Below are 23,873 nucleotides of genomic sequence, written 5' to 3' on the forward strand. Positions count from 1 at the left end.
CGGAGGTTGCTGTGAGCCAAGATTGTGCCACTGCACTCTAGCCTGGGCGACAGACCGAGACTCCATCTCAAAAAATCATCATCATCATCATAAGAGGCTGGGTGTGGTGCCTCATACCTGTAATCCTAGCACTTCGGGAGGCTGAGGTGGGTGGATCACTTGAGGTCAGGAGTTTGAGACCAGCTTGACCAACATGATGAAACCCTGTTTCTACTAAAAATACAAAAATTAGTTGGGCGTGATGGTGTGCCCCTGTAATCCCAGCTGCTCAGGAGGCTGAGGCAAAGGAATCGCATGAACCAGGGAGACAGAGGTTGCAGTGAGCCAAGATTGTGCCACTATGCTCAGCCTGGGTAACAAAGTGAGACTCTATCTCAAAAAAAAAAAAAAAAAAAAAAAAAAAAACAGAAAGCATTGAAGACAGAAAACTGATGGAGAAAAGCAAACCAAAAGTTGGTTGTTGGGAACATCAACAAAATTGAAACATATTTGCTAAACCAAAAAAAAAGGAAAAGAGGCACAAATTATCAAAATCAGGAATGAAAAAGGTAACATAAGGACCAAACCAGTACAAATCAAAAAAGTTACAAGGTAATACTATTAACAATTTTATGACAACAAATTAGACAATTTAGATAAACAGGACAAATTGCTAGAAAATTACCAAAACTGGCTCAAGGAAGAAATAAAAGGTTTAAATACATTATAACAAAAAATAATGATTAGAGATCTTTCCAGGAAGAAAACCCAGGCCCACCTGGGACCTGGTAGCTCAGGCCTCTAATTCCAGCACTTTGGGAGGCCGAGGCAGGTGGATCAGCTGAAATCTAGAGTTTGAGACCAGCCTGGCCTACGTGGTGAAACCCTGTCTCTCTATCAAAAATACAAAGAAAGTATCCTGGTATGGTGGTGTGCACCTGTAGTCCCAGCTACTCGGGAGGCTGAGGCAGGAGAATTGCTTGAACCAGGAGGTGGAGGTTGCAGTGAGCTGAGATCGCACCACTGCACTCCAGCCTGGGCAACAGAGCAAGACTCCATCTCAAAAAAAAAAAAAAAAAAGACCCAGGCTCAAATGACTTACTTGACAAGGTTTGTTTGAATTCTTTTTTTTTTTTTTTTTTTTTTGGAGACAGAGTCTCACTTACTCTGTCACCCAGGCTGAGATTCATGGTAGGATCTCGGCTCACTGCAACCTCCACCTTCTGGGTTCAACCTCCACCTTCTTTTGTTCCTCAGCCTCCAGAGTAGCTGGGATTACAGGTGTGCACCACCACGCCCCAGCTAATTTTTTTTTTTTTTTTCATATTTTTAGTACAGACGGAGTTTCACCATATTGTCCAGGCTGGTCTCAAACTTCCAGCCTCAAGTGATCCACCTGCCTCCGCCTCCCACAGTGATAAGATTACAGGCGTGACCCACCACACCTGGCTGGTTTGTTTGAATTCTGTCAAACATTTAAAGATGAAATAATACCAATATTTCACCAACTCTGAAAACAAGAGGAAAAAATGTTTCCCAACTCTTTTAAAAAAATTTTAGAATCTTCCTCTGTCGCCTAGGCTGGAGTGCAGTGAGATGAACATGGCTCATTGTGTCTTCCACCTCACAGGCTCAAGTGAATTGTCCAACCTTAGCCTCCTGAGTAGCTGGGGCTACAGGCATGTACCACCCTGCCCAGCTAATTTTTTGTATGATTAGTAGAGACAGGGTTTCGCCATTGCCCAGGCCAGTCTCAAACTCCTGTGCTCAAGCAATCTGCCCACTTCAACCTCCCAAAGTGCAAGGATTACAGGTCCTGTTCCCCTCAACTCTTTTTTTTTTTTGAGACAGAGTTTCACTCTCGTCACCCAGGCTGGAGTGCAGTGGTGTGTTTCAGCTCACTGCAATCTCTGCCTCCCAGGTTCAAGCGATTCTCCTGCCTCAGCCTCCCAAGTAGCTAGAATTACAGGTGCCTACCATCACACCTGGCTAATTTTTGCATTTTTAGTAGAGAGACAGCGTTTCATCATATCGGCCAGGCTGATCTCAAACTCCTGACCTCAGGTGATCCACCCACCTCAGCCTCCCAAAGTGCTGGGATTACGGGCGTGAACTACCATGCCCAGCCTTTGTTGTGGCATTTTTGTTTTTGTTTTTTTGGGGTTTTTTTCTTTTTTTTTTTTTTGAGACAGAGTCTTGGTCTGTTGTCCAGGCTGGAGTGTAGTGGCACAGTCTTGGCTCACTGCAACCTCTGCCTCCCGGGTTGAAGCAATTCTCCTGCCTCAGCCTCCTGAGTAGCTGGGATTACAGGCACCCGCCACAACACCTGGCTAATTTTTTTATCTTTTTGGTAGAGACAAGGTTTCACCACGTTGGCCAGGCTGGTCTTGAATTCCTGACTTCAAGTGATCCTTGAAGGAGGCTGCCTCAGCCTCCCAAAGTGCTGGGATTACAGTCATGAGCCATCACACCCGGCCTGTTGTGCCATTTTTGTTTACCCACTTACTATTCCCCATTCCCCTGCCTAGCAGAGGTCATGAGGATAGCAGCCCGCGATCCTGATGTGGAATGCTGGTGTTGGAAGTGGAAGAGGGGAGGAGGACAATGTAGACCTTATTCTCAAACTGGTTGTGACTGTTTTTTACCTTTCTCACAATTCCTTGAGGAGCCAGAGGAAAGACTGACTTTTGTTACTGCCCCCCTCCGGCTAAAGCAGTTTTTCCAAGTGCCATCTGCATCTATCAAAAGTATTTAAAGACATACACTGCTCATAGCCACCTGGGGCAAGGGATAGCAAATAGTCAAGGAGCAGATAGGCCCAAAAGCCTGGGAAAGAAGCTGAGAAGAAAGATTCTTGGGGAGATGAGCACTTGGAAGGGCCTCCACATATACTGGAGAATGCAGTATACATGGCTAGAGCTGCATTCATGTTCAGAAAAAACCTGAGAAGATCCTAGGCTTGCATCTCTGGTTGGTGGTTGGGCTTTCTGCAACTAAAGATGAAGGCTAACATCGAGTTTTTGGCAGCCTGACTTAGTGTTGAGGAGAGCCTCACCTCAAATCCAGTCTGCCCAGACTAGGAAAATTTTGTGCTTGTTTTTTTGTTTTTTTTGTTTTTTTCTTTTTGGCTTGGGAATGAGTGAGTGAATGAATGAATGAATGAATGATAGGATCTCACTTTGTCACCCAAGCTGGAGTGCAGTGGAAAAATCACAGATCACTGCAGCCTCTACCTCTCAGCTTAAGCAATCCTGCCGCCTCAGCCTCCCGAGTAGCTGAGACTACAGGTGCACACCACCGCCCAGCTTTTTTATTTTTTGTACAGGGTATATATCACACAACATTTTGCCACTTTGCCCAGGCTGGGCTCAAACTTCTGAGCCCAGGCAGTGCTCTCGCCTCAGCCTCCCAAAGTGCTGGGATTACAGGCATGAGCCATTACACCTCACCAAGCCCTGGTTGTTTAAGAAATCTCTGTCAGGTCACTGGCTGACCACTGATATAATGGAATGGAGAAGACACCTGGTGACCCACACATGACAAGAATAACATATTCAGTGGGGAAAGACTGAACACATTCCCTCTAGGATCTGGAAACTTCAAAGGGCTTTTATGCAGAAATTGAAAAGATAATCCTCAAATTTATATGGAATTGTAAAGGGCCCTGAATAGCCAATACAGAAAAAGAAGTACAAAATTGGAAGACTCACGTTTCTTGATTTCAAAACACTGTGAACATACAGTAATCAAAACAGTATAATCCTGACACAGGGTAGGCATATAGATCGCTAAAATAGAACTGACAGTCCAAAAATAAACTCATATATTTTTGGTAAATTCATTTTCGACAAGGGTGTTAAGACTGTTCAGTGGGGAAAGAATGGTCTCTGTTAACAAATGGTGTTGGGATGACTGTATAGCCACACTCAAAAGAATGAAATTGAATCCCTACTTCATACCATGTTTAAAACTTAATCCAAAATGGATCCATGGCCTAAAGATAAGTACTGAAACTATAAAAATCTTAAAACAAAGGAGCCGGGCAGGGTGGTACACACCTGTAGTCCAGGCTACTCAGGAGGCTGAGGCAGGAGGTTCACTTGAACTCAGATGTTTGAGGCTGCCATGAGATATGATTGTGCCACTGTACTCCAGCCTGGGTGACAGAGCAAGACCCTGTCAAAGAAAGGAAGGAAGGAAAGAAGGGAGGGAGAGAGGAAGGGAGGAAAGAAAGAAACAGGGATCTGCGGGATGCAATGGCTCATACCTGTAAACTCAGCACTTTGGGAGACTGAAGAAGGAGGATCGCTTGGGCCCTGGAGCTCAAGAACAGCCTGGGTGACATAGTGAGACCTCATCTCTACAAAAAAATTAAACAATTAGTTGGGTGTGGTGGTGCACTCCTGTGGTCCCAGCTACTCAGGAGGCTGAGGTGGGAGGATCACTTGAGCACGAAAGGTAGAGGCTGCTGTGAACTGTGATTCATGCCACTGCACTCCAGCCTGGGTGATAGAGTGAGACCCTGTCTCAAACAAAGAAAACATAGGAATAAATCTTCATGACCTTGGATGTGGCAGTGGATTCTGGATATGACACAAAAAGCATAATTCATTTAAAAACAAAATTGATGTTCAGTAGCCAGGTGCAGTGGCTCATGCCTGTAATCCCAACACTTTGGGAGGCTGAGGTGGGTGGGTCACGAGGTCAGGAGATCGAGACCGCCCTTGCTAACACGGTGAAACCCCATCTCTACTCAAAATACAAAAAATTAGCTGGGCGTGGTGGTGGACACGTGTAGTCCCAGCTGCTTGGGAGGCTGAGGCAGGAGAATGGCATGAACCCGGGAGGCGGAGCTTGCAGTGAGCCAAGATTGTGCCACTGCACTCCAGCCTGGGTGACAGAGTGAGACTCTGTCTCAAAAAAAAAAAAAAGAAGATTAAAAGTCTTTGCAAAGATAGTTGAAAATTAGAAATTTCATTGTTGTTGGTCTAGAATAGTGATGACCACTTAGAAGGGCTCAGTAAGTATTTGCTGAATGAGTGGATTCTGAGTAGAACCTAACCTAAATATGTCTCTTTTCTCTGCAGTGCCTTCAGAAGGTTCCTATTTCACCAGTTCCAGAGTGGGAGGCAAACAAGGAATTATCAAGGAACTTGCTGTCACGTTGCAAGGACCAGAAGATAATACTCTACTGTTTGAATCAAGGTTTGAGAGTGGGAATCTGCAAAAAGCTGTCAGAGTGTGAGTAACAGTTTCCCAAAGGGATGATAACTGGAGTGACTAAAAGGTGTCTTCAGGAATTATATTAGGAATCAGAAGTATTTGCAAGAAAGAAAGAGGTGATGGGAAATGGTTATGGGGATGAAGGAAAATGGTTATGGGGATGAAGAAAAATGGAGTAATTATTACTTATGTTTTTCCCCAAAATAAAATATTTTCTAAATTGTTTACTTTGCTTATAGAAGAAATTAGAGCTCACCTAAAATTTGTATTAGTAAAAATATGTAACATAAAAATTCCTATAGTTATACTTCCTAGATGCAGCAAATATTGTTTGTGTATATGCCTTAATTTTTTTCTGTGTGTGTACATGTAATATACATAAATTTGAGATGGAGTCTTGCTCTGTCGCCCAGGCTCTAGTGCAGTGGCGCAGTCTTGGCTCACTGCAAGCTCCGCCTCCCAGGTTCACGCCATTCTCCTGCTTCAGTTTCCTGAGTAGCTGGGACTACAGACGCCTGCCACCACGCCCGGCTAATTTGTTTGTATTTCTGGTAGAGATGGGGTTTCACCATGTTAGCCAGGATGGTTTTGATCTCCTGACCTCGTGATCTGCCCTTCTCAGCCTCCCTAAGTGCTGAGATTACAGGTGTGAGCCACTGCGTCCAGCCATTTATATATTATTAAAATAAAAATTGGTTAATGGTATACATACATATTGTTTTGCAAATTGGCAATTTTTTTTTCCACTTCATAAATTTCAGGTGTTTTTCTATGGCAGTACCACAGATATACTTCCTTATTTTTTGTTTTGTTTTGTTTTGTTTTTCTCAAGATGGAGTCTTGCTCTGTTGCCCAGGCTGGAGAGCAATGGCGCAATCTTGGCTCACTGCAGCCTACACCTCGTGGGTTCAAGTGATTCTCTTGCTTCAGACTCCCGAGTAGCTGGGATTACAGGCACCTGCCACCATGCCTGGCTAATTTTTTTTCTTTTTTTTTTGGTACATTTAGTAAAGACAGGGTTTCACCATGTTGGCCAGGCTGGTCTTGAACTCCTGACCTCAGGTGATCTGCCCGCCTCAGCCTCCCAAAGTGCTGGGATTACAGAGAATAAATGATTAAGGTAGCAGGTTTGTCTGTTGTAATAAGACCTGTTTTTACCAGGAGAAAACAACATTTTCCCAATTTGTTTTCTAAGGTAGGGTGTAAGGTTACAGAGTTGTTCTATTTTCTCCATTACAGAGACACCTATGAGTATGAACTCACCTTGCGAACCGACCTCTACACTAACAAACACACTCAGTGGTTTTATTTTCGTGTTCAGAACACCAGAAAAGATGCCACCTATCGCTTCACCATTGTCAACTTGCTAAAACCCAAGAGTCTTTATACTGTAGGAATGAAGCCACTCTTGTACTCCCAAATGGATGCCAACACGCACAATATTGGCTGGAGGAGAGAAGGAAATGAAATCAAGTACTACAAGAACAACACGGATGATGGGCAGCAGCCCTTCTACTGTCTCACATGGACCATTCAGTTTCCATATGACCAGGACACTTGCTTCTTTGCACACTTCTACCCATATACATACACTGATTTGCAATGCTACCTCCTGTCAGTGGCAAACAACCCCATCCAGTCTCAGTTCTGCAAGCTCCAAACTTTATGCAGAAGCCTAGCAGGAAATACCGTTTACTTGCTCACCATCACCAACCCATCCCAGACCCCTCAAGAGGCAGCTGCAAAGAAAGCTGTGGTCTTGAGTGCCAGAGTCCACCCTGGGGAAAGTAATGGCTCCTGGGTTATGAAAGGCTTTTTGGATTTCATCCTTAGCAACTCCCCAGATGCCCAGCTCCTCAGAGATATTTTTGTCTTCAAGGTGCTTCCCATGTTAAATCCAGATGGTGTGATTGTGGGGAATTATCGGTGTTCCTTGGCTGGAAGGGATTTGAACAGGCATTATAAAACCATTCTGAAGGAGTCTTTCCCTTGTATTTGGTACACCAGGAACATGATCAAAAGGTGAGACTTTTTATCTGTTGATCTTTCTGTGACTGCTATGACTATGAGTACTAGCACCAGATATCCCTACCTGATGGGGTATGAGGTCTCTTTTGTTGTTAAAGGAATTCAGTATGACTTTGGAGACAGAGCCCTTACCAGTCTCTTTGCGGTCAAGTGACTTTGTTAATTTTCAGACTTTTAAATCATGTCTTATCTTTGGGTTGAAACTGGACATGCAACATTTCATCAGAGTCATTTCACTTGTAAATGAAATAATTGAAAGGAAAAGGTCAGTGTTCAGGGGAGTTCATAGGTCTTCATGATGAGACTTGTATCATAATAATAGTAGCTAACAATTAGTAAGTGTGTATGCACGAAGTGGCAAGCTGTATGATAGATGCATTATACACATGACTCATTTAATCTTCATATTAACATTATGAGGTAGGCACAGTCAATATCTCATGTTGTATGATACAGAAATTGAGAACCAAGGCCAGGCATGGTGGCTCACAGCTGTAATCCCAGCATTTTGGGAAGCTGAGGTGGGCAGATCACCTGCGGTCAGGAGTTCAAGACCAACCTGGCCAACATGGCGAAACCCAGTCTCTACTAAAAATACAAAAATTAGCCAGGCATGCTGGTGGGTGCCTGTAATCCCAGCTACTCAAGAGGCTGAGGCAGGAGAATCGCTTGAACCAGGGAGGTAGAGATTGCAGTGAGCCAAGATCATGCCACAGCACTCCAGCCTGGGTGGCAGAGTGAGACTCCATCTCAAAAAAAAAGAAAAGAAAACTGGATAGGTTAAGTAACTGGCCTAAGGTCATAAAGCTATTAAGTGACAGAGTAGATATTTAAATACAGGCTCTCTCTCTGATTCCAGAGTCTAAATTCCTTTTACGATATTATATTGCCTATCACAAAGAAAGAATCACAACATCAGTCAGCAGTTTTCAAGCCTGTATAAAAGCATTGACGGTTATAATGTAATAGCACCCGCCTTAAAGGAATTTTCATCCCATTGGAAATGAAAATACAGCATATAAGAATATGTGGGCCAGCCTCAGTGGTTCACACCTGTAATCCCAGCACTTAGGGAGGCTGAGGCAGGCAGATCACCTGAGGTCAGGAGTTTGAGACCAGCCTAGCCAACATAATGAAACCCCGTCTCTACTAAAAATAGAAAAATTAGCTGGGCATGGTAGTGGGCGCCTGTAATCCCAGCTACTTGGGTGGCCGAGTCAGGAGAATCACTTGAACCTGGGAGGCAGAGGTTGCAGTGAGCTGAGATGGCACCATGGCAGGCATGGCTAAGAGCACATGTTTCAGAGTCAGACAGGCCTGAGTTTGAGACCTGTTTTTACTGTTGGCTGGTTCTGTGACCTTGGCTAAGTGATATAATGTGTCTGAGCTTCAGCTTTCTCATCTGTAAAATGGGGATAATAATACCTGCCCTGGGCGGTTACTGTGAGGATTGAGATAATCACATGATATATTTGCTGTAATACCCGGCACATTATAAATGTGTAGCATTGTTGTTGCTATACTCATCATGGGGAAAGTGAACATGTTTGGAAAGCTGGAATAGGTGTCCTGGGTGATCATGAGACAAAGACAAGCTGAGCCTTGTAGGAACTGGCCCTTGAAAGTCAGGAATCAAGGCTTTCTTTGGTTCTTTTTCTTTCCTGCAACTGCCCACTCTCTGCCTCCCTCTCTTTCTTCACAGGTCTGCACCATGGTGGCCTTTTTCTCAATAGGCTTTTTTGCACTTGTCAGCTTACGCAAGGCTACCCACCACCTCTTTTCACATCAGAACTTTTCCATTTCTGGTCAGGCACAGTGACTCATGCCTGTAATCCCAGCACCTTGAGAGGCTGAGGCAGGAGGATCACTTGAGACCAGGAGTTGGAGACCAGCCTGGGCAACATAGTGAGACCCTGTGTATTAGGTTGTACTTGCATTGCTATAAAGAAATACCTAGCTGGTTGTGATGGCTCATGTCTGTAATCCCAGCACTTTGGGAGGCTGAGGCAGGCAGATCACTTGAGGTCAGGAGTTTGAGACCTGCCTAACCAACATGGTGAAACTCCCCAGATGCCCAGTAAGCCAAGATTGCGCCATTGCACTCCAGCCTGGGCAACAAGAGTGAAACTCTATCTCAAAAAAAAAAAAAAAAAAGAGAGAAACTCCATCTCTACTAAAAATACAAAAATTAGCCTGGCATGGTGGTGCATGCCTGTAATCCCAGCTACTCAGGAGGCTGAAGCAGTACAACTGCTTGAACCTGGGAGGCAGCGGTTGCAGTGAGCCAAGATCATACCATTGCACTCCAGCCTAGGTGACAAAGTGAGACTGTCTCAACAAAAAAAAAAAAAAAAAAAAAAGAAAGAAAGAAAGCCCTCAGACTGGGTAATTTATAAAGAAAAGAGGTTTAATTGGCCCATAGTTCTACAGCTTTACAAGAAGCATGGTGCTAGTATCTGCTCAATGGAGGCCTCAGGAAGCGTACAATTATGGCAGAAGGCAAAGAGGGAGCAGGCATATCACGTGGCGAAAGCAGGAGGAGGAGAGAGAAAGTGTAGGGGAGGTACCACACTTTTTTTTTTTTTTTTTTTGAGACAGAGTTCTTTTTTTTTTTTTTTTTGAAATAGAGTTTCACTCTTGTTGCCCAGGCTGGAGTGCAATGGTACAATCTCGGCTTACGGCAACTCCGCCTCCTGTGTTCAAGTGATTCTCCTGCCTCAGCCTCCTGAGTAGCTGGCATTACAGGCATGCACCACAACACCTAGCTAATTTTGTATTTTTAGTAGAGATGGGGTTTCACTATGTTGGTCACGCTGGTCTCAAACTTCTGACTTCAGGTGATCCACCCACCTCGGCCTCCCGAAGTGCTGGGATTACAGGTGTGGGCCACCACGCCTGGCTGGTGTTACACTTTTTTTTTTTTTTTTTTTTGAGACGGAGCCTCGCTGCTCTGTCACCCAGGCTGGAGTGCAGTGGCACGATCTTGGCTCACTGCAAGCTCTGCCTTCCGGGTTCGTGCCATTCTTCTGCCTCAGCCTCCCGAGTAGCTGGGACTACAGGTGCCTGCCACCGTGCCCAGCTAATTTTTTGTATTTTTTTTTTTTTTTGAGACGGAGTCTTGCTCTGTCACCCAGGCTGGAGTGCAATGGCCGGATCTCTGCTCACTGCAAGCTCCGCCTCCCGGATTTACGCCATTCTCCTGGCTCAGCCTCCCGAGTAGCTGGGACTACAGGCGCTCGCCACCTTGCCCGGCTAGTTTTTTGTACTTTTTAGTAGAGACGGGGTTTCACCGTGTTAGCCAGGATGGTCTCGATCTCCTGACCTTGTGATCCGCCCGTCTCGGCCTCCCAAAGTGCTAGGATTACAGGCTTGAGCCACTGCGCCCGGCAATTTTTTGTATTTTTAATTGCGACGGGGTTTCACCATGTTAGCCAGGATGGTCTCCATCTCCTGACCTCGTGATACGCCCGCCTCAGCCTCCCAAAGTGCTGGGATTACAGGCATGAGTCACACATTTTTAAACAACCAGATCTTGTACAAAGTCAGAGTGAGAGCTCAAGTTTCACCAGAGGGATGGCCCAAGCCACTCATGAGGGATGGCCCAAGCCACTCATGAGGGATCCACCCCCACTATCCAAATACCTCTCGCTAGAACCCACCTCCAACATTGGTGGTTATATTCAACATGAGATTTGGGCAGAGACAAATACCCAACCTGTATCACCCTGTCTCTACAAAAAAAAAAAAAAAAAAAGACAGAAATAGAAATAGCTGGGTGTATTGGTGTGTGCCTGTAGTCCCAACTACTTAGGAGGCTGAGGTGGGCGGATGACTTGAGCCCAGGAAGTCAGGGCTACAGTGAGCCATGGTCAGGCCACTACACTGCAGCCTGAGCAACAGAGCAAGACTCTGTCTCAAAAAGGAAAAAAGATATTCTCCATTTCAAGTCCCTCTGACTGGCAAGGCAAGCTGATGACATGTTTTCTGCAGTGGCTGAGAATGGAGATAGGGTCCATTGAAGGCCACTGGAGTTGAGATTTTCTTAGGAGGGAAAGTATCAGCAGCTGTATTTAAGGAAGAGATACCAAATGATCCTTAATTATTTACATGCATTTGGGTGTCCACTGAATCCTTTGTTTGCCCCCTCAATAGACTTCTTGAAGAAAGAGAGGTTCTGTTATATTGTGATTTCCATGGCCACAGTCGTAAGAATAATACCTTCCTGTATGGCTGTAATAACAACAATCGCAAGTACTGGCTTCATGAACGAGTCTTTCCTTTAATGTTAAGCAAAAATGCACCAGATAAGGTAAGCACATAATGTAATTTTCTCTCCATTGAGTTAGGGACCTGGGAACTCACTGCTTCCTATAGGTAGTGTTTTATTTGGCATTTTGTATCTCTTTTTATTATCTTTGGTAAATCCCAGCAACCTAGACTTCAAGAATTTAGAAAAGTGTGGTTTTAAGAATTGCTGTGGGGCCAGGCACAGTGGCTCATACCTGTAATCCCAGCACTTTGGGGAGCCGAGGCAGGCAGATTACCTGAGGTCAGGAGTTCGAGACCAGCCTGACCAACATGGAGAAACCCCATCTCTATTAAAAATACAAAAATTAGCCAGACGTGATGGTGCATGCCTGTAATGCCAGTTACTTGGGAGGCTGAGGCAGGAGAATCGCTTAAACCTGGGAGGCAGAGGTTGCAGTGAGCAGAGATCGTGCCGTTGCACTCCAGCCTGGGCAACAAGAGCAAAACTCCATCTCAAAAAAAAAAAAGAATTGTTGTGTCCTGCCAGCTACAGTGGCTCATGCCTGTAATCCTCGCACTTTGGGAGGCCAACGTGGGCAGATTGCTTGAGCCCAGGAGTTTGAGACCAGCCTGGGCAACATAGGGAGACCCCTGCCACTACTAAACAATAAAATAAAAAAGAATTGCTGTGTCCATCAACCAATCAACAGATAAATAAAATGTGGTATTCTTTTTTTTTTTTTTTAGATGGAGTCTCGCTCTGTCGAGGCTGGAGTGTAGTGGTACAATCTTGGCTCACTGCAACCTCTGCCTCCCAGGTTCAAGCAATTCTTCTGCCTCAGCCTCCCGAGTAGTTGAGATTACAGGCATGCACAACCATGCCCAGCTAATTTTTTTTGTACTTTTAGTAGAGACAGGGTTTCACCATGTTGGCTAGGCTGTTCTCAAACTCCTGATCTCAAGTGATCCGCCTGCCCCGGCCTCCCAAAGTGCTGGGATTACAGGCGTGAACTACTGCGCCCCACCATAAGTTGAAATTCTTAGTATATACAGTTATCTATCACCTATCCTGTGGTGGTTGGCCCTGGAAGAAGAGATTGAAGGACAAGCAAAATGCTAATGTCATGAGTCTTCACAGGAAAGGTTATATAACAGGAGATCACAAATAATTGTAAGATATTAAAGAACTTAATGAAAACAATTTAAAAGTTTTTAATAATTGACTAACTGGCCGGGCGCGGTGGCTCAAGCCTGTAATCCCAGCACTTTGGGAGGCCGAGGCGGGCGGATCACGAGGTCAGGAGATCGAGACCATCCTGGCTAACATGGTGAAACCCCGTCTCTACTAAAAATACAAAAAACTAGCCGGGCGTGGTGGCGGGCGCCTGTAGTCCCAGCTACTCGGAGGCTGAGGCAGGAGAATGGCCTGAACCTGGGAGGCGGAGCTTGCAGTGAGCCGAGATCGCGCCACTGCACTCCAGCCTGGGCGACACAGCGCGAGACTCCATCTCAAAAAAAAATAAAAAATAAAAAAATAAAAAAATAATTGACTAACAACTTCGTGACAGGCATATACAGGTAATCTTCACTGGTGTAGAAGTTGGTTTTTCACATCGTAAATAAATCCACAAAATGTAGCTGTCAGAAGAAGAAAGTAGATTGAATTTTTATTTATTTATTTATTTATTTTACTTATTTTTTTCTTCTTCTTCTTTTTTTTTTTTTTTTTTTTTTTTGAGATGGAGTCTCGCTCTGTCGCCCAGGCTGGAGTGCAGTGGCCGGATCTCAGCTCACTGCAAGCTCCGCCTCCCGGGTTCACGCCATTCTCCTGCCTCCGCCTCCCGAGTAGCTGGGACTACAGGCGTCCACCACCTCTCCCGGCTAGTTTTTTGTATTTTTAGTACAGACGGGGTTTCACCGTATTAGCCAGGATGGTCTCGATCTCCTGACCTCGAGATCCGCCCGTCTCGGCCTCCCAAAGTGCTGGGATTACAGGCTTGAGCCACCGCGCCCGGCTTCTTTTTTTTTTTGAGAGAGTATTGTTCTGTCGCCCAGGCTGGAGTGCAGTGGCGCGATCTCAGCTCACTGCAACCTCCACCTCCGGGGTTCAAGCAGTTCTCTGCCTCAGCCTCCTGAGGATCTGGGATTACAGGCGCCCGCCACGACGCCCGGCTAATTTTTGTATTTTTAGTAGATACAGGGTTTCACCATCTTGGCGAGGCTGGTCTTGAACTCCTAACCACCCACCTCAGCCTCCCAAAGTGCTGGGATTACAGGTGTGAGCCACCACGCCTGTCCTTTTATTTATTTTTTCAAGACGTAGTCTTGCTCTGTCACCCAGGTTGGAGTGCAGTGACACGATATCCACTCACTGCAACCTCTGCCTACCAGGTTCAAGCAATTCTCCTGCCTCAGCCTCCCGAGTAGCTGAGATTACAGACATGCGCCACCATGCTTGGCTAATTCTATATTTTTAGTAGAGATGGAGTTTCACCATGTAGGCCAGGCTGGTCTCGAACTCCTTACCTCGTGATCTGCCCATCTTGGTCTCCCAAAGTGTTGGAATTACAAGTATGAGCCACCGCGCCGCACATGGCCTAGACTGGATTTTTTTAAGTTTTTTTTTTTTTTTTATGAGACGGAGTCTTGCTCTGTTGCCCAGGCTGGAGTGCAGTGGCACGATCTTGGCTCACTGCAAGCTCCAGTTCCCGGGTTCACACCATTCTCCTGCCTCAGCCTCCCAAGTAGCTGGGACTACAGGTGCCCACCACCACGCCGGGCTAATTTTTTTTATTTTTTAGTAGAGACGGGGTTTCACCATGTTAGCCAGGATGGTCTCAATCTCCTGACCTCATGATCCACCTGCCTCGGCCTCCCAAAGTGCTGGGATTACAGGCATAAGCCATCGTGCCCAGCCTTTTTTTTTTTTTTTTTTTTTAATAGAGACAGCGTCTCACTATGTTGCCCAGGCTAGTCTTGAAATCCTGGGTTCAAGTGACCCTCCCACCTCAGCCTCCCAAAGTGCTGGGATTACAGGTGTGAACCACTGCACTGGCTTTAGAAAAGTATTTTAATTTGTTTTGTTTTTTTTTGAGATGGAGTCTCACTCTGTCGCCCAGGCTGGAGTGCAGTGGCATGATCTCGGCTCTCTGCAACCTCCGCCTCCTGAGTTGAAGTGATTCTCCTACCTCAGCCTCCTGGATAGCTGGGATTACAGGCACGAGCTACCACGCTCAGCTAACTTTTTTTTTTTTGTATTTTTAGTAGAGATGGGCTTTCACTGTGTTGACCAGGATGGTCTCGATTTCCTGACCTCATGATCCATCCACCTCGGCCTCCCAAAGTGCTAGGATTACAGGGATGAGCCACCACACCTGGCCGATAATACAAATTTTTTTCCCATAAAGATATATGAGAAAAATATTTTGTATTGTTACTCTTATTTGTTTAAAAAAAGAAAAAGAGGAAGCGTTTCTTCCTTCCTCTCTCTCTCTTTCGTTTTTTGAGTCTTGCTCTGTCGCCCAAGCCGGAGTCAGTGGTGTGATCTCAGCTCACTGCAACCTCCTCCTCCCAGGTTCAAGCAATTCTTCTGCCTCAGCCTCCTGAGTAGCTGTGATTACAGGTGCATACTGCCATGCCTGGCTAATTTTTTTTGTATTTTTAGTACAGTCAGGGTTTCGCCATGTTGGCCAGGCTGGTCTCAGATTCCTGACCTCAGGTGATTGGCCCGCCTCAGCCTCCCAAAGTGCTGGTATTACAGGCATGAGCCACCATGCCCGGCCTCTCTTTCTGTTCTCTTCTCTTTTTTCTTTTCTTTTTTTCTCTTCTCTTCTTTTCTTTCTTCCTTTCTCTCTCTCTTTCTCTTTCTCCTTTCTTTCTTTCTCCTTTCCTTTCCTGTCCTTCTTTTCTTTTCTTCTTTTCCTTTTCTTCTCTTCTTTTCTTTTTTTTTTCAGGAAATCACACCCAGAACCCATATCTAAAACAAACTAATTGAAGCAGGGAAACCTGTCTCCTCTGCTCCTTCCCTCCTTGAAGCAGAAATGCCCTGAGGCTTCTCAGTAGAACCCCTGGATTCCACAGAGCACAATTTAAAAATCACTGGACAATGAGATACCTTCCAACTGCAAAAAATTTTTAGCAGGATAGGGTGGATAGAGAGAGGTGCCAAGTGTATATTACAAACTCCAAGTGAGGCACAAGGGCTGAGGGGTCATAAAAGATAATGGAGTATATTGAACTCCAAGTAATAAGATTAGTGTAAGGGAGAGAGAGTTCCAGGCAGAGATTATAGGGGTGAGGAATACACATATCATAGAGAGAATATAAACACAACTAGATTTAGGGGTTCAAGTTGGGGAGTGGCAGAAAACACGTCTTAGAAAGGTTGGCTAGTGCCTTGAATGCCAAACAGATGTTCTAGGAAACCTAGTCCTGCAAAATTCTCCTTGGGGGAGTGGGGTGGAGACAACAGGAAGGAAGAGTTCATGGGCAAAAACGTTTGGAAAACAAATTGCAAATGTACTCTCTTCCCTTTGAAAGATTACAGTCCACATATTAAACACTCTAAGAGGGCTTGCAGAGAAAGCCTGTTTACTTTTGTTAACCCTTTGTCTCCCTGACTAACATGACCACAGAACTCCTTTTTCCCCTGTAATACCCGTTAACATCCCTCCAAATTAGTATTTTGTGGAACATGCTTTGGGAAATAACATATGGACCCCAAGGAAACTATTCTTGTATCATATTAATGAATCTTAGACATTTTACATTTGCTGATTTTGATTAACAGAAAATTTGGATTTCTTTTAGTTCTCTTTTCACAGTTGTAATTTTAAGGTCCAAAAATGCAAAGAAGGAACGGGACGAGTTGTTATGTGGCGGATGGGAATCCTAAACAGCTACACCATGGAGTCTACCTTTGGCGGGTCCACCCTGGGTACATTCTCCTTTGTATATCATAGACCAGCATAGGAAGGGAAATCCAAGCAAAGCATCAGGGAGATGAAATGCCTTTGAATGCTGGGGAGATAACTGATCTAGAGGATTTCTTTGTCTAGACTTATGCTAAATTTGAGTGCCCAAAATATGAATGTGAAATATAATATTTGATGGGGCAGTATGGCATAGTGGTTGCTAAAGACCTGGAATCAGGCCAGGTGTGGTGGCTCATGCCTGTAATCCCAGCACTTCAGGAGGCCAAGGCAGGCAGATCACGAGGTTAGGAGATCAAGACCAGCGTGGCCAACATGGTGAAACCGCATGTCTACTAAACATTAGCCAGGTGTGGTGGCACGCACCTGTAGTCCCAGCTACTCTGGAGGCTGAGGCGGGAGAATCACTTGAACTCGGGAGAGGAAGGTTGCAGTGAGCCAAGATCGTGCCCCTGCACTCCAGCCTGGGTGACAGAACAAGACTCCGTCTCAAAACAAACAAAAAAAAAACCTGGGCCGGGCGCGGTGGCTCAAGCCTGTAATCCCAGCACTTTGGGAGGCTGAGACGGGCGGATCACGAGGTCAGGAGATCGAGACCATCCTGGCTAACACGGTGAAACCCTGTCTCTACTAAAAATACAAAAAAACTAGCCGGGAGAGGTGGCGGGCGCCTGTAGTCCCAGCTACTCGGGAGGCTGAGGCAGGAGAATGGCGTAAACCCAGGAGGCAGAGCTTGCAGTAAGCTGAGATCCGGCCACTGCACTCCAGCCTGGGCGACAGAGCGAGACTCCGTCTCAAACAAAAAAAAAAAAAAAAAAAACCTGGAATCAGGCAGATAGGGGGTTGAATTTCAGCTCCATTAACAAGTTTTGTGTTCTTGGGTAAATTATCTAGCCTTTTTGAACTTCATTTTTTTTCCTTTCTTTATTTTCATTTTTATTTTATTTTTTTGTTTTTTTGAGACAGGTTTCTTTCACCCAGGCTAGAGTGTAGTGGCATGATCATGGCTCTCTGCAACCTCCCAGGCTCAAGTGATTCTCCCACCTTAGCTTCTCATGTAGTTGGTCACATCACCATGCCCAGCTAATTTTTTTATTTTTTTGTAGAGACAGGGTCTGCCTATGTTGCTCAAGCTGGCCTCAAACTCCCTGGCTCAAGCAATCCTCCTGCCTCGGCCTCTCAAAGTGCTGGGATAGCAGGCATGAGTCACCATGTCCAGCCTCATTTTCCTTTTACTGCAATAATAATAGTACTTGCATTGTAGGTACTGCTTAGCGAGATGGTACACGGAGTGCACTTGCCATAGTGCCTAACATGAAGTAAAAACCTCAGTAATTAGAACCATCATGATTATAATTTTTTCATTGCCAAAGATTCTTCTGAACCAAACTAAATACTAGGAGAGCTACACTCTCCTAAAGCATAATATTCTAGAATAAGAGGTGTTTTGTTTTGTTTTGTTTCAGCGTCTCCCTCTGTTACCTAGGCTAGAATGCAGTGGTGCACTCTCAGCTCACTGCAACCTCTGCCTCCCTGGCTCAGGTGATCCTCCCACCTTGGCCTCCGACCTCAGCCTCCTGAGTAGCTGGGACTATAGGCACATGCCACAACATCAGGCTAATTTTTGTATTTTTTGTAGAGACAAGGTCTCGCCATGTTGCCCAGGTTGGTCTCAAACTCCTAGGCTCAAGTGAAGGGCCTGCCTTGGTCTCTCAAAGTGCTGGGATTATAGGTGTGAGTCACTGTGCCCGGCCAGTGGAGGTATTTTTAAAACGATAATCATAAATTAAATTTATATTCAGTCATTAAGATTTAATTGGAAATGTTTGTGGGTTTTTTTTTCCAGGTAGTAAAAGAGACACCCACTTTACCATCGAAGATCTGAAGTCCTTAGGTTATCATGTCTGTGACACCCTTCTGGACTTTTGTGATCCTGACCAAACCAAGGTAAAAATGGGGTTTCAAGAAATGTGGTGAAGGCCAGGCATGGTGGCTCACACCTGTAATCCTCGCAATTTGGGAGGCTGAGGTGGGTGGATTGCCTGAGCTCAGGAGTTCGAAACCAGCCTGGGCAATATAGTGAAACCCCGTCTCTACTAAAAATAAAAAAAAAATTAGCTGGTCATGGTGGTGTGCACCTGTAATCCCAGCTCTCAGGAGGCTGAAGCAGGAGAATCACTTGAACCCAGGAGGCGGAGGTTGCTCTGAGCTGAGATCACGCCACTGCACTCCAGCCTGGGGGACAGAGCGAGACTCAAAAAAAAAAGAAATGTGATGATGCTGCTGTGATCAGTTTCACATGGGTCCAAAGTGAGCCCAGTGGAATTACAGGCTATCTTTATTTTCCTCTTACTAGTTTTTCTGAAGTTTTTATAATAAAAGAAAATAAGAAAGCCCCCAGCCTGCATACCATCTACAAATGGTAAGACCTCATAATTCACCAAGAAGATGGAGACAGTCCTTTAGAACACGTCTCCCTCACTTCTGGACTTACCTATGGCAACACCTATTCTTTTTTTTTTTCTTTTGAGATGGGGTCTCACTCTGTTACCCAGGCTGAAGTGCAATGGCGTGATCACGGCTTATTGCAGCCTCAACACCTTAGCCTCCCAAGTAGTTGAGACCACAAGTATGCGCCACCACACATAGCTAATTTTTAAGTTTTTGCAGAGACAGAGTTTTTCTGTTACCAGACTGGTCTGCGGCTCCTGGGTTTGTGATCCTCCTGCCTCAGCCTCTCAAAGTGCTGGGATTACAAGCATGAGCCACTGTGCCCAGCTACAACACTAATTATCTTTCCTTTCTCTTATTTTAGAAAATCAGGCGTCTTTTTTTTTTTTTTTTTTCTTTTTTCTTTTTTTTGAGACAGGGTCTCCCTCTGTCTCTCAGGCTGGAGTGCAGTGGCGCGAACTTGGCTCACTACAATCTCTGCCTCCCTGGTTCATGCGATTCTTCTGCCTCAGTCTCCTGAGTAGCTGGGATTACAGGCGTGCGCCACCACGTCTGGCTCATTTTTGTATCTTTCAGTAGAGACAGGGTTTCACCATATTGGTCAGGCTGGTCTGGAACTCCTGACTTCAGGTAATCTGCCCGCCTCAGCCTCCCAAAGTGCTGGGATTACAGGCTTGAGCCGCTGTGCCCAGCCACGTGTCTTGTTCTCTTCTCCAAAATTAGCTCTGCTCTGTGTGCACTTGTTGACTTCCCCTATGGCCTTTCTGAGGTCTTGCCTTATTAATTATGTCTTCCCAAAAAAACAAACAAAAAAAAACTAATAATAATCACCATCAGGCCAGGTGCAGTGGCTCACACCTGTAATCCCAGCACTTCAGGAGGCCAAGGCTGGTGAATCACAAGGTCAGGAGTTCGAGACCAGCCTGACCAACACAGTGAAACCCCCATCTCTACTAAAAATACAAAAATTAGCTGGGTGTGGTGGCAAGTGCCTGTAATCCCAGCTGCTCGGGAGGCTGAGGCAGGAGAAACACTTGAACGCAGGAGGCGGAGGTTGCAGTGAACAGAGGTCATGCCACTACACTCCAGCCTGAGTAACAGAGCAACACTCCATCTTAAAAAATAATAATAATAATAAAATAAAATAGACTATTGCATTGTTGAAGAACTTGGCGGCCAGGCATGGTGGCTCACGCCTGTAATCCCAGCACTTTGGGAGGCCAAGGCAGGTGGATCACGAGGTCAGGAGTTCAAGACCATCCTGGCCAACGTGGTGGTAAAACTCCGTCTCTACTAAAAATACAAAAAGTAGCTGGGCATGGTGGTGCGTACCTGTAGTCCCAGCTACTCAGGAGAGTCGGGAGAATGGCTTGAACCTGGGAGGCGGAGGTTGCAGTGAACTGAGATCACGCCACTGTACTCCAGCCTGGCGACAGAGCAAGACTCTGTCTCAAAAAAATAAAATAAAAAAGAAGAAGTTGGCTCTTGCCAGAGAAAAGTGGCTAGAGCAGTGCTCATTGATATTCTGCCCTAAAGAAAATTTCTATCTGTTTCTCCAGCTTATGTAATTTTCTGTTAACATGTCCTTGCTAGCAGGGGTGCAGGTTATTCATCTTTGTGTTCTCAGCAATAAATAAAATTCCTTTCAGCATACACTTAGTAAGTATTTGATGAATAAATAAAATGGGCCAGGCATGGTGGTTCACGTCTGTAATCCCAGTACTTTGGGAGACTGAGACAGGTGGGTCACCTGAGATCAGGAGTTCGAAACCAGCCTGACCAATATGGTAAAACCCTGTCTCTACTAAAAATACAAAATTAGCTGAGTGTGGTGGCGCATGCCTGTAATACCAACTACTTGGGAGGCTGAGGCAGAAGAATCACTTGAATCACCGTGAGCCGAGATTGCACCATTGTACTCCAGCCTGGGCGGCAAGAGTCAAACTCCATCTCAAAAACAATAATAATAAATAAATAAAATAAAATGAATTATCAAAATAGTTCTTTTTTTCACTTTAATAGTTCACTCAGTGTCTAGCAGAGCTTAAGGAGCTTTTACGACAGGAAATCCACAAGAAATTCCATGAACTTGGACAAGATGTAGATTTAGAAGAAAGTTGGAGTGACATCTCTTTGTCTGACATTGAATCCAGGTAACAAAGAAACAACAGAGGCTTTTTTTGTTTTTGTTTTTGTTTTTTAATACTTTGTTGTTAACCTGGGTGATATAGTGAGATCTTGTTTCTACAAAAAATACAAAAATTAGCTGGGCTTGGTGATCCATGCCTGTAGTCCTAGATACTGGAGAGGCTGAGGTGGGAGGATCACCTGAGCCGGGGAAGTTAAGGCTACAGTGAGCCAAGATCATGCCACTGCACTCCAGTGTGGGCAAAAGGCTCAGAAACAAACAAACAAACAAAAAAACACAAAAGAGTGTGTATTCTTTGCCAGCCTCTGTTTTAGCCATTAGAAAGGAGTAGGGAGTTGGGCAGGCAGTTTGTGTAGGGCCTTATAGGGAACTGCAAAGCCTTTGCCTTTCACTCCAAGGGAGATGGAAAGCCTTTGGAAGGTTTTGAGTAGAGAAATATCATGATTTGACAGGTTTTAGTTTCAACAGGAATACTGGCTGCTGTGTGAAAAGTAGATCGTAAAGAGGGAAGTTCTAACCAGGGAGACTCAATAGGAGGCTCTTGCAATAATATAGGTAAAAGATAATGGAGGCTTAGACCAATAATACAAGTAAAAGGTAATGGAGGCTTAGACCAGAGTAGCAGCAGTGGTTGCGGGGGGATGTGTGAATTGGTTGGATTCTAGATATATTTTGAAATTATAAACATTAAGATTTGCCTGTGGATTGGATGGGCATGAGAAAAGAAGAGAATGACTCCACAATTGGTTGGATGGAGTTGCCTTTAGCTGAGATGGGAAAGATCAAAGGAGTGGAAAAAATTAGGGAGGTAGTGAAGATCAGGAGTCTAGTGTTAGGCTTGTTAAGTTTGTAATGTCCATTATATATTTAGTAGAGACCTCGAACAAGCAGTAGGATATATGGGTCTGGAGTTCAGTGGAGAGGTCCAGTGACCAATGGAGAGAGGCATCATTGGATAGATGATTTTTTTTCTTGAGACAGGGTGTTGCTCTCCACCCAGGCTGGAGTGCAGTAATATGATCTCTGCTCACTACATCCTCAACTTCCTGGGCTCAAGCAATCCTCCTGCCTCAGCTCCCCAAGTAGCTGGGACTACAGGTGTGCACCATCACGCCTGGTTAATTTTTGTATTTTTTGTAGAGAACAGGCTTTGCCTATTGTCCAGGCTGGTCTCTAACTACCAAGCTCAAGGCATCTGCTTGCCTCAGCCTCCCAAAGTGCTGCGATTATAAGCATGAGTCACCATGCCCAGCCTGGTAGATAATATTTAAACCTTAACACTAGATGGGGTCTGGATGAGGTGGCTCACACCTATAATTCCCACTCTTTGGGAGGCCGAGGCAGGCGGATCACTTGAGGTCAGGATTTCAAGACCTGCCTGGCCAACATTGTGAAACCCCATCTCTACTAAAAATACAAAAATTAGCTGGGTGTGGTGGTACGCACCTGTAATCCCAGCTACTCAGGAGGCTGAGGTGGGAGGAAGGATTGCCTGAACCCGAGAGGTGGAGGTTGCTGTGAGCTGGGATTGCACCATTGCATTTCAGCCTGGGTGACAGAGTAAGACTCTGGTCTCAAAAAAAAAAAAAAAAAAAGAAAATCGCCTTGGGTAGGGGCATGCACCTGCACCTGTAGTCAGTCCTAGCTACTTGGAAGCTGAGACAGGAGGATTGCTGAGCTCAGAAGTTCGAGATTGCAGTGAGCTATGGCCACACTAGTGTACTCCAATCTGTGCTATAGAGTGAGACCCTATCTCAGAAAAAAAAAAAAGACTGGCGGGATCTCAAGGAAGTAAGTGCAGATAGAGAAGTCTGAGGTTTGAGCTGGATAATACAACTTTAACAGGGGAGGAGCCAGCAAAGGCGACTGAGAAGAAGGGACTAGCAAGACTGAAAAAAACCAGAAGAGTGATTTTTTTAAAAACCTAAAGCAGGCACGGTGGCTCACACCTGTAATCCCAGGACTTTGGGAGGCCAAGGCTGGCGGATCACCTGAGGTCAGGAGTTCAAGACCAGCCTGACCAGCATGGAGAAACTCCGTCTCTACTAAAAATACAAAATTAGTTGGGTGTGATGGCACATGCCTGTAATCCCAGCTACTCGGGAGGCTGAAGCAGGAGAATTGCTGGAACCTGGGAGGCGGAGGTTGCAGTGAGCCGAGATTACACCATTGCACTCCAGCCTGGGCAATAAGAGCGAAACTCCATCTCAAAAAATAAATAAGTAAATAAATAAATAACCTAAATCAGATCATATCATTTATCTGTTGAAAGCACTTCAGTATCTCCCCGACTCAGATTTAAAAAGCCAAAGACCCTACAATGGCCTGTAAGGCTATAGGCCTCCCGATACCTCTATGGCCTCCACCCTAACCCTTTTTTTTTTTTTTTTTTTTTTTTTTTTTGAGACAGAGTCTCGCTCTATCACCTAGGCTGAGGCTGGAGTGCAATGGCATGATCTCGGCTCACTGCAACCTCCGCCTACCGGGTTCAAGCAATTTTCCTGCCTCAGCCCCCCAAGTAGCTGGGACTACAGGCGCACGCTGCCATGGCTGGCTAATTTTTTGTATTTTAGTAGAGACGGGGTTTCACCGTGTTGCCTAGGCTGATCTGGAACTCCTGACCTCAGGCAATCCGCCCACCTCGGCCTCCCAAAGTGCTGGGATTACAGGCGTGAGCCACCGCGCCCAGCCAAATGCTGCCTTTTTCAACATGATCTATACACGTTACTCTAATGCTACAGCTTGCTCCCCTCCTTCACCCTCCTGCCACTCCTTATCCCCCTTAGGTGCTCTACATTTTTCCATAGCATTTATTGCCTCTGTCATTCTATATCATTTAAGTCTTTATTGTATCTGTTTTATTT

The 23,873-nt window shown here is 45.2% G+C and overlaps 1 protein-coding gene across 1 annotated transcript in view; it reads left to right on the forward strand.

Annotated features, from left to right (window-relative positions):
* AGBL2 (ATP/GTP binding protein like 2) overlaps nt 1-23,873 on the forward strand; it is a 55,043-nt gene that overhangs the window by 16,319 nt on the left and 14,851 nt on the right. The window contains exons 7-12 of the mRNA XM_025355789.1: nt 5,067-5,220; nt 6,442-7,224; nt 11,383-11,539; nt 16,288-16,414; nt 18,256-18,356; nt 20,883-21,013. Coding sequence (XP_025211574.1) covers nt 5,067-5,220; nt 6,442-7,224; nt 11,383-11,539; nt 16,288-16,414; nt 18,256-18,356; nt 20,883-21,013 — 1,453 coding nt within the window. The remainder of the gene's footprint in view (nt 1-5,066; nt 5,221-6,441; nt 7,225-11,382; nt 11,540-16,287; nt 16,415-18,255; nt 18,357-20,882; nt 21,014-23,873) is intronic.

Source organism: Theropithecus gelada, chromosome 14 (assembly GCF_003255815.1).
Source record: "Theropithecus gelada isolate Dixy chromosome 14, Tgel_1.0, whole genome shotgun sequence".
Classification (NCBI taxonomy): domain Eukaryota; kingdom Metazoa; phylum Chordata; class Mammalia; order Primates; family Cercopithecidae; genus Theropithecus; species Theropithecus gelada.